Raw genomic sequence first — 12,432 nt, 5'->3', positions numbered from 1 at the left:
CCTTCCTCCCTCCCTCCCTCCCTCCCTCCTTCCCTCCTTTCCTTTTGGGCATCTGCATCTTGGGAACCAAACCGGAGAAACCCTTTTCAATCAAACGGAAGAAATCACTGCAGTGGGAAAAGGCCCAGGAGGAAGACTGCCATGGTTCTAGGAAAGCTTCCCTTTTCACTGCATGATTCATTGTAAAGAGGAAGTGAGTGCTGAGAAAAATACTTGAAGTACTCTAGTAGTGGGAGAAGACAGTTCTTCACCAGGAGTTCCAGGCTCTGGGTGCCAGCATGGGTGACCCTCGTACTGACTTAAGCTTGCAGGAAGTGTTCCTCCTCTGGTGTCAGGGTCTTGTGCATGCTTGCCCCTTCTCACCTCCCCCCCCCCCCCCATGATGCTTCACACCCTTACAGCATTCTTGAGGATCTGTCGAAGATATCCTGGAGGTCATAGCCCCCTCAAGGAAGGCTGCTGGGGCTTGGTCATCCTCAGTCAGCAGTCTCCCTGGGTGTGCTCATGTGTACTGTAGGACCCAGCAGAACTGGAATTGGCACTAGCTAGGGCAGTGGTCACAGGAGTAGCCTCAGGGTTGCATTGAGCCATGTATTTGAAGTCAAAGGGGCCCTATCCCTCCACGTCTCTCCTCATGGTGTTTGTGACAGCTTTCACATTTTTCAGTCTTTCTCCCTCAAAACCAGATCCACTTTCCAAAAACCCCAAACGCTTTAGCTCATGTGCAGTATCCCTAAAAAGGACCAGCACATGCTCTGCCTCACTCTTCACATAGGCACTGCCTTGCACATCTCCCAAAGGTTTGCCCCATCCAGGTTGTGGAAGGCCTTCGGCTAGTGGTGCCACTTCCTCCGCCTGTGCAAGAGCCTGCTTCGAGAGAAAGGCACAGGAGGCAAACGTGGGAGGCTGTGATATGGATTCACTCTTAGGTCCCAGGGCCCACCAGGATTTCTACTCACTTGAAACAGTAGCATCTGGTACAGTTGGGGCTATATAGGAACTGAATGTCCCTGAGCAGGAGATGGAGCGCTAGCTCTAGCGCAGGTCCTCAGAAAAGGAAGAGGGTCTCCAGGAACTTGTCTTTATGTGGGGCACAAACTCCTTCCTCAAACAAGAAGTGCTACATATATATACCTGGAGATTGATGCAGGCAGATGTCTTCAGTGTTCTGTCAGTTCACGGTGGCTTATTCCTTGATGATTTTTCTGCCTGCTAGGGGTGAGGCTGAGGAGAGCAGTTAGTTACCTGACGTCTACTAGTATCACATCCATGCTGTGTTCAGTCTTCAGGCTCAGGAAGAGTTTTGGCCACTGCTCTTCCAGGTGGCCAGCAGGGTCAGGAGTAAAGCTGTCTGCAGTCACCAGGTTCCAGATTCCAAGAGAGAGAGGGCCTTGAAGCAAGAGGAAAGTGCCTCCTAGGAACCCATTGAGGTTGTCTGCTAGAAGGATCTGTGTCTCAGGGATGGTATAGGAGGAGGTATTTTGTATACTATTTTATTTTATATTTTATTTCTATATTATTATCGAAGAGTCATTTATTTTTTATTATATGTATTTTTGAATGTCTGTGGGTGGGTGTGTGCCATGTGTATGCAGGTGCCCTTGGAGGTCATTGGCTCCTCTAAGGCTGTGAGCCACCCTGCATGGGTGCTGGGAGCTGAACTTGGGTCCTCTGGAAGACTAGGGCATGCCCATATCTGAGCCATTTCTCCAGGTGTCTGTACCTTATCTGTCTGTTTGTGTTTAAGAAGAGTTAGACCATGGTGGCTGTTCTGAGCTTTCACTACTTGACAATGTACAACAGCAGCTCGTGCTGCTGTACACAAACTTAAAGCCAAGTATATTTCTTGAGAAAAACATTTATTGAGACAGCTTTGGAAAGTGGAATAATTAAATAACATTTTACAAAGAGGAAACTTCTAAACATCCAGGTCTAAAATAATCGAAGAAAAATGACTTAGCACAAGGGTGCTTGAATAATCCCTGGGAGGACGTTCTCAGCATGGTGGAAAGGCCCTTCACAATTCTCTTTCTGACATTTCCTTCTCTAATATAGAGAAAAGCCCTCAATATACCCTTAGAAATCCACGATTACCTACCCTTTTATTCCGTGGCACAAAACTTGGTCTAGAACAGTGGTTCTCAAACTGTGAGTCATGACCCTTACACAGGGCTCACCTAAGACCATCAGAAAACACGTTTACGTTATAATTCATAACAGTAGCAAAATTACAGATATGAGTAACAATGAAACTAATTTTATGTTTGGGGCCACTATAACATGAGGTGTATGCAGCATTAGAAAGACTGAGAGCCAGTGGTCTAGAAGATATTTCTTTGTTGGTACTGTACAACTGTATTCATAGGCTCTCAATGATTGTATTGTAGTAGACATGCGTTTCCATAAGAAACTGTGTCATCATGCCTTAGGTCATGAGTGAGTATGTGCTGGATTTTCAGGTAGCATTAGAATTTCAAGTGGAAGGAATGAGGTTTCTCAGGCAAATGAGCCTTGAATACAAAGGCTGGGTATAGAAATGAGACTACCTAGTTCTGTGGATTGAAGACGGGAGAAAGATATCAAATGGGCATATCTTGAGGCTTTGGTAGAAGTATATCCATTATGATAATAGTTGATAATGTGCCATGCTCTCAGAGAATTGATCACCTTAACTTAGCCATGGTCTTGTGTCCTAGACCCCAGTGATATGCTTTGTTGAGATTCCCACATGTAGTGGAAGAACACATAGATTTGACTTGAAAGGATATTGTGTTTATATATATATATATGTGAAGGTTTCATAAAACAGTCCAAAATAGCCCCATTGGAAACAGAATGAAGGCATTCACTAAACTATTATATGGTTATGAACTGAGGATATTGTACAACATTTAAGATGATACCAGAGATCTGTCTTCACTGATTATTGTTTGGAGGGAAAATGGTAATATGTATTTTAGTCATAGGGATTTCTTTTGTTCTGACATTCATACATGTCTTTATGATATGGCAGGAATGCCTGGGAACCTAACAGGTGCTCACAGCGTTTGTTATAGTTACTCAACAATCTAAATAATTTAACTGGAAAACCTGGCTTATGATGACTTTCCCACATCTGTAATATATTAGGTGATGTTAACAGTAAACCCGAGACACTAACATGGCCTTTTCTCTTTCTTTTTTCTTTAAAGATTTACTTTTAATATTATATGTGTTGGTGTTTTGCTTGCATGAATGTCTATGCGCCATGTGTATGCACGGATCTCAGAAGAGGGCATCCTGGAACTAGAGTTGCAGATGGTTGTGAGGTGCCAAGTGCATCCTGGGAACTGCACTCTAGTCCTCTGCAAGAGCAGTGGGGACCTTTAACCCCTGAGCTGTCTTCCAGCCCCACACACTTTCTGATTAGCTAGTATTCCTTAGCTATGTAAAGTACAAGAGATAACTGCAATGTAGGCAAAGTTTTCGACTAATCAAAGGGACACTTTTTATTTATTTATTTATTTATTTATTTATTTATTTATTGAGACGTAATCACAGTATGTAGCTCTGGCCATCCTAGAATTCACTTTGTGTAGACCAGGTTGGCTATGAACTCATAGATATCTGCCTGCCTCTGCCTCCTGTGTGCTGGGACTAAGGGCTATGCCCCCTGCCCACCACAAAGGTACACTGTTCTAGCCAGATAGAAATTGATTCTCATGTTCTAAGAACAGTCTGCTTTGTTTCTGATCGCACATACTGTTCTTTTCCAGGCAATCGAGATTATGCCAAAGATGACCCACTGGAGTTTAAGTCCCACCAGTGGTTTGGAGCCTCTGTGAGGTCAAAGCAGGATAAAATCTTGGTAAGTCTTTAGGAACTACTTCAGCTGAGGGGGGCCGGTTTATGTGGAGTACAGGAAGCTTTGTATGTTGAAGTTGGAGTGAAATTTGGTCTGGCCATGTGGGCATGCTGTTATTCTTCCGCTTCTGCTGCTTCCCAGGCTTCTGCTGCCCCTTCTGCCCACACTGTCCATACTGTTCGCTTCTTCCTGTTCTGTTTGATAGTCTCCATGTTGTCTCACACACCATTTATTTATTTATTTATTTATTTATTTATTTATTTATTAGCATTTTTTTGGGGGGGGTTTGTTTTTCGAGACAGGGTTTCTCTGTGTAGTCTTGGCTGTCCTGGAACTCACTCTGTAGACCAGGCTGGCCTCGAACTCAGAAATCCTCCTGTCTCTGCCTCCCAAGTGCTGGGATTAAAGGCGTACGCCACCACCGCCCGGCTATTAGCATAATTCTTTGTTGGCTCTTTGTGAACTTCACACCATACACCTCAATTGCACTCATTCCCCAGTCTTCCCATATCCACCTTCCACCCTTTTAACCTCCCCACCAAAGAAAGTAAAAAATTAAAAATAAATTAAAAAAGAAAAGATCCTGTCCTGGAAGCCACAGTGTGACACATAGTGTACCCTTTGCTCAAACATCTTTGCTTGTAAATATACATTGTAATCAGCCATTGGTCTAGATCGAGGCCTCTGGCTTCTGCTACCCCGTCAGTACTGGACCCTCATTGAGACTCCTCTAGGATATCCTGTTGTTGCCTTGTGTTGTGTAGATTCTGCTGCTTTGAAAGTGTGGGACCAGGTCTCTTCATGTGTTCCAGCAGCTCATAGATGTTGAGGTGGGCCAACACAACAGCCCTGGATCTGGGTCTGAGTTGTAGCTGAGTTGGTCAACAGACCAACTCTCCCATGCTCATGACACCAGGGCAACTCTCTCACAGGAGCGGGGCCAGCTCTCTTGTATCCACGTCACTACTGGTGCCACCATGCAGTGGCTGGTGAGGGACAGGACCCCCTCACCATGGTCCTCAGACATCAGCATGGTTTCAGGCAGACTGCTGACCACCGCTGCATGGCCTTTGGTGGTAACATGTGCCATGGACATCGATATAGACCCTTGATGTGGTAGGACCACAGATACAGATACAGCCCTTGGTGGAAGCACAGCCTAGAAATTACCATGGCCTCAGGTGCCATTACCCACTACTCACCTCAGACTGTTCCTCACCACCCTCATATATCCAGCTCGGCCTCTGAATGGCACAGAACCCAGGCACTTCTCTTTCTCTCCCATCTCTCCACCACATACTTGCTCATCATAGTGGTGACTGCCCGCCCACCCTTTAAAAAAAAAGAAGTAAAACAATTTTATGTGTATTGATGTTTTGCCAGCTTGTAAGTCCCTGCACTACATTTGTGCAGAGCCAACAGAGGCCAGAAAAAGGCGTCAGATCCTCTGTTACTGGAGTTGTAGATAATTGTGAGTGGCCATGTGGGTGTTGGGGACTTAACCTGGGTCCTCTGGGAGAGTAGCCAGTATTTCTAACTGGAGAGCCATCTCTGAGCCACTTCCACAGTTCTTTCTCCTCCCCACACTTTCTAAGCCCCCCTCCATCCACTTTTTGAGACAAGATATCACTCTGTAACAGGGCTGTCTTTGAACCCACAGTCTTCCAGGTTCGGAGATTGCAAGTACATGTCTTCATGACAGGCTTAGTGTTTTTTCGTATCTTGGTTTAAGTGACACTGTTTGTTTATATTTACTCCCTCCTGTCTTGCTCACTTTTTAAATGTCTCTAGTAATACTTCTTTTTCTGCTCAGTTCTGAAATGTTGGGATGTTTTGGAGTCTCCATTGTTTTCTCTAAAGGACCCATACTCAGAGGGTCTTTTCATGCTCCACGTCTGTGAATACAATCTATATATTATGATCTCCAAATCAATATCAGCTATCAGTTGACCCCAACATTTTAAAGAGGTATCCCTAAATTATCTTTCTGTTATTTTTATTTGTCTGTCTAATATGATCAAAGTGGGATTCTTGTTACCCTCTGTCAAACAGCATGAACAAACAACAGGAGTAACTTATCCCTTGATGGTGTGGCTTCCCACTATGATCCCTATAAGATGTATCTACCTCCGAAGTGCACCTCTTGATAGGGTCCATCCTCTCTCCCCGCCCTGCAGTGAACCACCACCCTTGCTCATCCAGGCCAGGGGAGTCACTTGTCTCATCTGTCAGCTTCCTTTCATGCCTCAGCCGCAGCCTGTTCTGCAGGGCAAGACTTAAGGGAATCAGTTTCCCCCTTGATAAAGACAGCAGAGTGACTTTCTATTTCTGAATTTTACCAAACATGGAACATAAATATCACTAACATCATGTTCACTGTAGTTAGGGTTTCTATTGCTGAGATAAAACACCATGACCAAAAGCTACTTAAGAAGGTTTATATCAGGTTACAGTTCCGCTTGATAGTCCATTATCCAAAGAACTGAGGATAAGAACTAGAGGCAGGAACTGAAGCAGAAACCACGGAGGGCTGCTGCTTACTGCCTGGCTCCTCATGGCCTGCTCAGCCTGATTTTTTTATGTAACACTCAGGATCATTAGCCCAGGGGTGGCCCCACCCACAGTGAGCTGTGTCCTCCCACATCAGTGACAGTGAAAAAAATGCCTCACATTCTAATTTTGTGAGGGCACTTTTTTTTTTTTTCCAGTTGAGGTTCCCTCTTCCAAAATGACTTTAGCTTGTATCAGGATGACATAAAAATTAGCCTGCACAAGGGTATAGGCTGTGTTTCTGTTACCTCAGTCCATCTGAAATATTTGACACTTGTCTTTGGGTTTATTTCTTCCGTATCCCAGGTCATTTCAAGCAGTACCTAGTGTTATTTCCGTCTACCCTGAGTGGGTTTTCTCGATTTTTATTCAACCATTTCCTTTTGTTCAGTGTTCACTTTTAATTTCATTTTCTCGGAGTGTCCTCCATAATTATTTCAGTTTTACTTACATTTTTAAAATATGATGATGATATATGAAAGAAAACTTGTTAACAAGTTGATGTTCCAGCAGGGCCTTATGGGACATGTCAAGTGTTAGTCTTAGAGCGGAAGGCTAGATGTGAGATGGGGCATGTGAGGCGCACGGATTGACGACCCAAACCAACAGGCCACGCTGCTCATCCTCCTTGCAGTCAAGGACATGCACAGGGGTATTGGCTCCTGCTTTTAGTTTCAGCAGAGTGGATATGAAGTAGTCCGAGGTCAGGGTTTCTGTTGGAAAATTATTATAGAAACATGCTGAGCTTTCTTCTAGCAACTTAAAAATTGTTAAGTTTTTGCAAGTTTTATGTGCCATTAAAGCATTCATTATTTGATTGCTTCTATGAGATATTGAAATCAAACTTCTGGAAAGTTCACAGTTTATTTGGAAAGTACGTAGGAGAAACACTGCAGGGTACTTTTGCTTATTGCTCTTACTGCTTGCTGTATAATTTAGGGGTATCTCCTACAAGCATGAGGATGTGATTTAGTTCCAAAGGTGACTCAATCTGTGACCTTCAGCTCAGCATCTAGAAATAATGCTTCTTGAAACAAGAGCCTTGCTGACTTCTGAAGACAGGAAATGTGAGCTACGAGTATAGTCTTCAGAAAAACCTACTCCTTATTGTACCTGAAAAACTTCGAAGAGACAAGAGAGTCTGAAGAAAACAAACAAACAAAACAACAACAACAACAACAACAACCACCACCACAACTGCACTTCTTTTAGAATCTTTATTTACTCCTGTGGTAAAGCAGAGGCTGCATTTGAATTTTTCAATGTTTAGTGCTCTTGTATTCTGAGTTAGCATAGGTATTAGGATTGTTAGTTTTTCAGAGGATTCTTGTTTCATGGACTAAACCTTTGTTTTTTAGGCCTGTGCTCCATTGTATCACTGGAGGACTGAGATGAAGCAGGAGAGAGAGCCAGTTGGAACTTGCTTTCTTCAGGATGGCACAAAGACCGTTGAGTATGCTCCATGCAGGTCAAGTATGTATGAAAAGCTACACTGCCCCTTAACAAGAGACCCCAGTAGCCTAGTTTTTGTGTGGGATGCATGTGTGTATGCCTGTATGACAAACTGTGTAGACGTCGTGAGATTGACAGAGAGCAAAATGAACTAATTCTGCTCATGCAAAGAAGTTGCAAATGTGAATTGATTATGTTTATTGTTTCTAAGGGCTCAGTTTGGTCACCCTTGATTTGCGAAAATTAATATCTAATCTTGGAAATATGTCATGTCCAGTCGTAGTTAGTGAAAAGATGTTTATGTAAGCTTCCCTCAAGGAGAAATGGGCATCACAGTTAAAGATTCTGCGTCCCTAGATCAGGCCTGGAACCTACATTTTAATCAAGCTCTATAAGGTTTCCTGTTTGAGAAGCACAGTTGTAGATGAATAATGATATTAAAAGTAAATTTAAAAGGATGTCTTCATGAGCCAGAGTTTACAAAGGACCGTGAAGATAGCATTTAGGCCTCTTAAGTTTGAATTTGCCAGGCTTTGCTTTCATTGGGATTTTAACTAACATTAATGAAAACTAACATTAGTGTTAGTTGAAACACCAGTGAAAGTAATACCCAGGCGATTTCTTGCAGGTATCGTTTGGCTACACCTTTCTCTGCATGTCTTTCTTCCCCTGGAGATCCCAGACCTTTTGCAAGCCTACTTCTTGTTGGATTGGCCCTGACTTTACATCCTCTTTATACCAAAGACCTAAAAATAGATTGTCCAAGCTGGGCTGTGATGGTGCATGCCTTTATCCCAGCACTTGGGGAATCAGAGGCAGATACATACTCTGTGAGTATGAGTTCCAGGATAGCCAATACATAGAGAGACCATGTCTTGAAAAAACAACAGCAACAACAACAACAACAACAACAACAACAAAAAACAAACCAAAGTCAACAAAAAATGGATCGTTCAAATGCAGTCTTGCCTTGTTGTCTACGGGGCGTAGTCTACAAGATGTTCCATCAACACCCAAGACCATAGTTAGTACGAAATTCTACATGCTACTAAATTTCTTAGATGAATTATTTAAGGCAATTTCCCAAGTAGTAACTTCTGACCGTGATTAATAGTGAGCAACTGAAACAATTAACAGTAAAACTGTGCCAATAAATGGGGAACTCCAGGTAGTCTACCTGGTATCTTTTATGATGCTCAACCAAATAGTTAAGCAGACGGAATTAGCAAAATCACAGCATGAAGACTTCCTACTAGATTCATCTCCATGTTAGCTGACATATAACATTAGGTCAAGGGACTGACACAGTTTTCTGTCCCGTCCAGCAGGGCATTAAACAGGGGTCCAGGGAGGTCACCTGAAAGAGAGGATGGGGGACACAGGCGAATGCAAAGAATCACGGCTTGTCTATAGGCTGATCAAACTGTACTTTTTACTGTTTCACACAGGAGTTATATACACAAAAAGTCAGGATGTGGGGAAGGGGATGACGCAGGAGCGTAGGTGTTCAGGGGGAACACCTGAACAGATAATCTTCCAGAACAGAGTGTCAGGTGGGTGAAGGTTTAGGGGACAGGTTACTATGACTCCGCCTATGATTCACTTGTCCTTATCTAAGTTGGTACTATCCACCAAGGCTATGACTATCCACAAGACCTATGACTACTTGTTCTTATCCAGGCCGGTAAATTTCCACCAAAGCTGCCTGTTTACAATATCTTATAGCCATCTGTTTCAGTGTTTTTCCACAGAGACCCAAGACTTTGTGTTAGCAGGCATGTATGTCAGGCCTATTGCTGATTTTAGGCCTTCAGTGTATAAGCAGGGCTGCCCCTGACAGTCTCCCAGCTTCCAACTTTGAATCTCTAGGGAACTGCAATTTTTTTTTTTTTTTGGTTTTTCGAGACAGGGTTTCTCTGTGTAGCCCTGGCTGTCCTGGAACTCACTCTGTAGACCAGGCTGACCTCGAACTCTCAGAAATGCGCCTGCCTCTGCCTCCCAAGTGCTGGGACTAAAGGTGTGCGCCACCACTGCCCGGCTGCAAACTTTTTATTAAACAATTATTTCTTAGTTGACCACTTGATCATCCTTCTATTGTAAATGGGAAGTACACATCGAAGGCATGGTACCTGTGTAGAGAGCGTGTCCTGCCTGGGTGGAGGAAGTCAGAGCTCCATCCTCAGTGTTTGGTGCCATCTGTCTCACTACATGTGTGGGTGGTTAGGTCACAGTAGCATCCTTGTTGGTAGTGTGTAGAAAATGTAAGGACTACTTTAGTGTTTTTAATGTCTGTCTTTCAAAAACACTCATTGTGAAAATTTAACTTCATAGCTATGAGGAGAGAGCCCCTCATCCTGTGTCAGTAATGCTGTCATAGAATACATAAGCACATACATTCACATGCATGCATACAGATTTCAGTGCGTGTGCACACACAAGCACACCAATCATCACTCTTCTCATTTGAGAAATGCAGAAATGGAGACTGAGGACAGGTGTATTCCATGATACCGAATGGTCAAATAAGAATTTGAACCCAGGTTGTCATTTTTTTTTCTTTCTGGCGCTAGATGTTGAGCTCAGGTCTCATGTATGTTAAGCACTTTCACCCTTGAACTATGACCTCGAGGTCTGTCATATTAAACAAACAAACAAACAAACAACAACAACAAAAACCCTTTCCTTGCTTTACTAACCAGAGAATAAGCTTACCATTCTAGCGACACATCTTGTGTAGCTATTTTTTTAATGCTTCCATTACTTGCTTTAGACATAAAAATTATGAAGTAATGAAGTCTTATTTCCTAAGATACTTAGCATTCTAACTATAGTGGTCTGTGGCTTGTGAACCTGCCTTTACAAGGACCTTTTTATGGGAATCTAGCCACACCCAGTTGGTTATACACTGTCTAGAAGGCTGAATCATTCTGGAGTTGACATAGTATGTGACCCCCCGACCCCTGTTTCCTGAAGAACTTAAATGTCTGGATCTTTTCAGAAAAGGTTTATGGACCTCTTGTCTAAGTAAAACATCTCAAAGAAAAGCATCATAAAGCATAGACAGAGGAAATGACTCTTCTAGCAAACCAGGCTGTAGTGTGTTACTTGGTCAGACCTTTGATATAGGACATACCACCAGGCCCAATTAAGAAGGCAGTGACTTACCCAGAGTGGACACTGAGGAAGAGTAGAGCTTGGGAACCTGGGTTATACCCTCAGATTCCCCTGACAGTGAACCTGGAACACTGGGTAATCCCCTTAACCACGCTGAGCTCTCACTCATTATTGGTAAAACACTGGTTCTGACCAAGCCTTTCCGAGGTACTGTTTGGTTTATGTTTTTCTTCTGTTTCTTTTAAAAATTCTTCTTTCATGTGTAAGCTTCCCGTCTCTCCTCCCAGCACCATTTGATATTTTGTGTTCATTCATGCTTCAGTAAACTGTACAGTCCAGAACAGGATGATTCCAGCTTTGTGAGGCTGCATGCTGACCTCTTTGTAACTTTGCCTGCTTGGCTGTGGTGGTTTATGTTTGCATGTGCTGTGGTTGGCTTTGTCTTTTTTGTTGTTGTTGTTCGTTTGACTGCTGATTCATTGATTTTTGTTTTTAACATGACCTATGTGTACAGCCTGGATAAAGAGCCTCACTCCTCGTCTTCCAGTTACTTCCTTACTGTTTGTGGTTGTTCGTGGCTTTTAATGGCAATATCCATGACCACAGTTGGCCTTAAGCACTAGCCAGATGTCCATCTGTTGAAAAATTGCCTGAGTCACACAGTGTGCAGACTCTTTCAACACTGTGCTCCCCCAGAATCCATTGCTCCTCATCTCCAATCTTGACAACCGTATTTGGATAGTTAAGGTTTCTAGGTTTTTTCTTTGACTTCTCCCTTACTCAGATAATGACTGCCAGGCTACTGATTGAGATAGCACAGTTGAGTAGCATTCAGGTTCACAGTGTCGTCTGGTTGACTATGGGCAAGTCACTTAATGCCTCTAGCACTAGTCTTCTGAACAAACGACGACTAATAATCACATCTCTCCAAAGATTGTTCTGAGCCTTGAAAAGAAAAATGCTAAATGAACAGCTTCTGGTAAGTGCTTAGTGCACACTTGTGACCGACCTTGCTGTCCCAATCACTAGTCGTCATAGTATTTAAAGGCTTGACAAGCGGGAGAAGTGTCACTCATCAGTGGAGATGAACACTGAGCCCTTTACTGAACTAAGTTGTTGTATTAAGAAGAGAGTTTTTAGCTGGGCAGTGGTGGCGCATGCCTTTAATCCCAGCACTTGGGAGGCAGAGACAGGCGGATTTCTGAGTTCGAGGCCAGCCTCGTCTACAGAGTGAATTCCAGGACAGCCAGGACTATACAGAGAAACCCTGTCTCGAAAAACCAAAAAGAAACCACCCCCCCCAAAAAAAAGAAGAGAGTTTTTAAATTGTCAGAAGCACCCACTTTAGTATGTGCCCATCAAGGAAATTTTAAAGAAGTTATGTTTCCAACTGGATGTCCCAGAAAACCAAATAAAGCAGATCACTGCATAGTAAAAAAGGAGGAGGAGGAGGAGGAGGAGGAGGAGGAGGA

General features: G+C 43.2%; 1 protein-coding gene across 2 annotated transcripts in view; it reads left to right on the top strand.

The window, feature by feature from the left end:
* Itgav (integrin subunit alpha V) overlaps positions 1-12,432 on the top strand; it is a 77,860-nt gene that overhangs the window by 19,141 nt on the left and 46,287 nt on the right. For both annotated transcript variants that reach the window (XM_028762897.1, XM_028762898.1), the window contains exons 3-4: positions 3,756-3,847; positions 7,753-7,867. In XM_028762897.1, the coding sequence (XP_028618730.1) occupies positions 3,756-3,847; positions 7,753-7,867 (207 nt within the window). The remainder of the gene's footprint in view (positions 1-3,755; positions 3,848-7,752; positions 7,868-12,432) is intronic.

Source organism: Grammomys surdaster, unplaced genomic scaffold (assembly GCF_004785775.1).
Source record: "Grammomys surdaster isolate TR1022 unplaced genomic scaffold, NIH_TR_1.0 136, whole genome shotgun sequence".
NCBI lineage: Eukaryota > Metazoa > Chordata > Mammalia > Rodentia > Muridae > Grammomys > Grammomys surdaster.
Note: the sequence above shows the minus strand (reverse complement) of the source record. Positions and strands in the feature narration are given on the sequence as shown.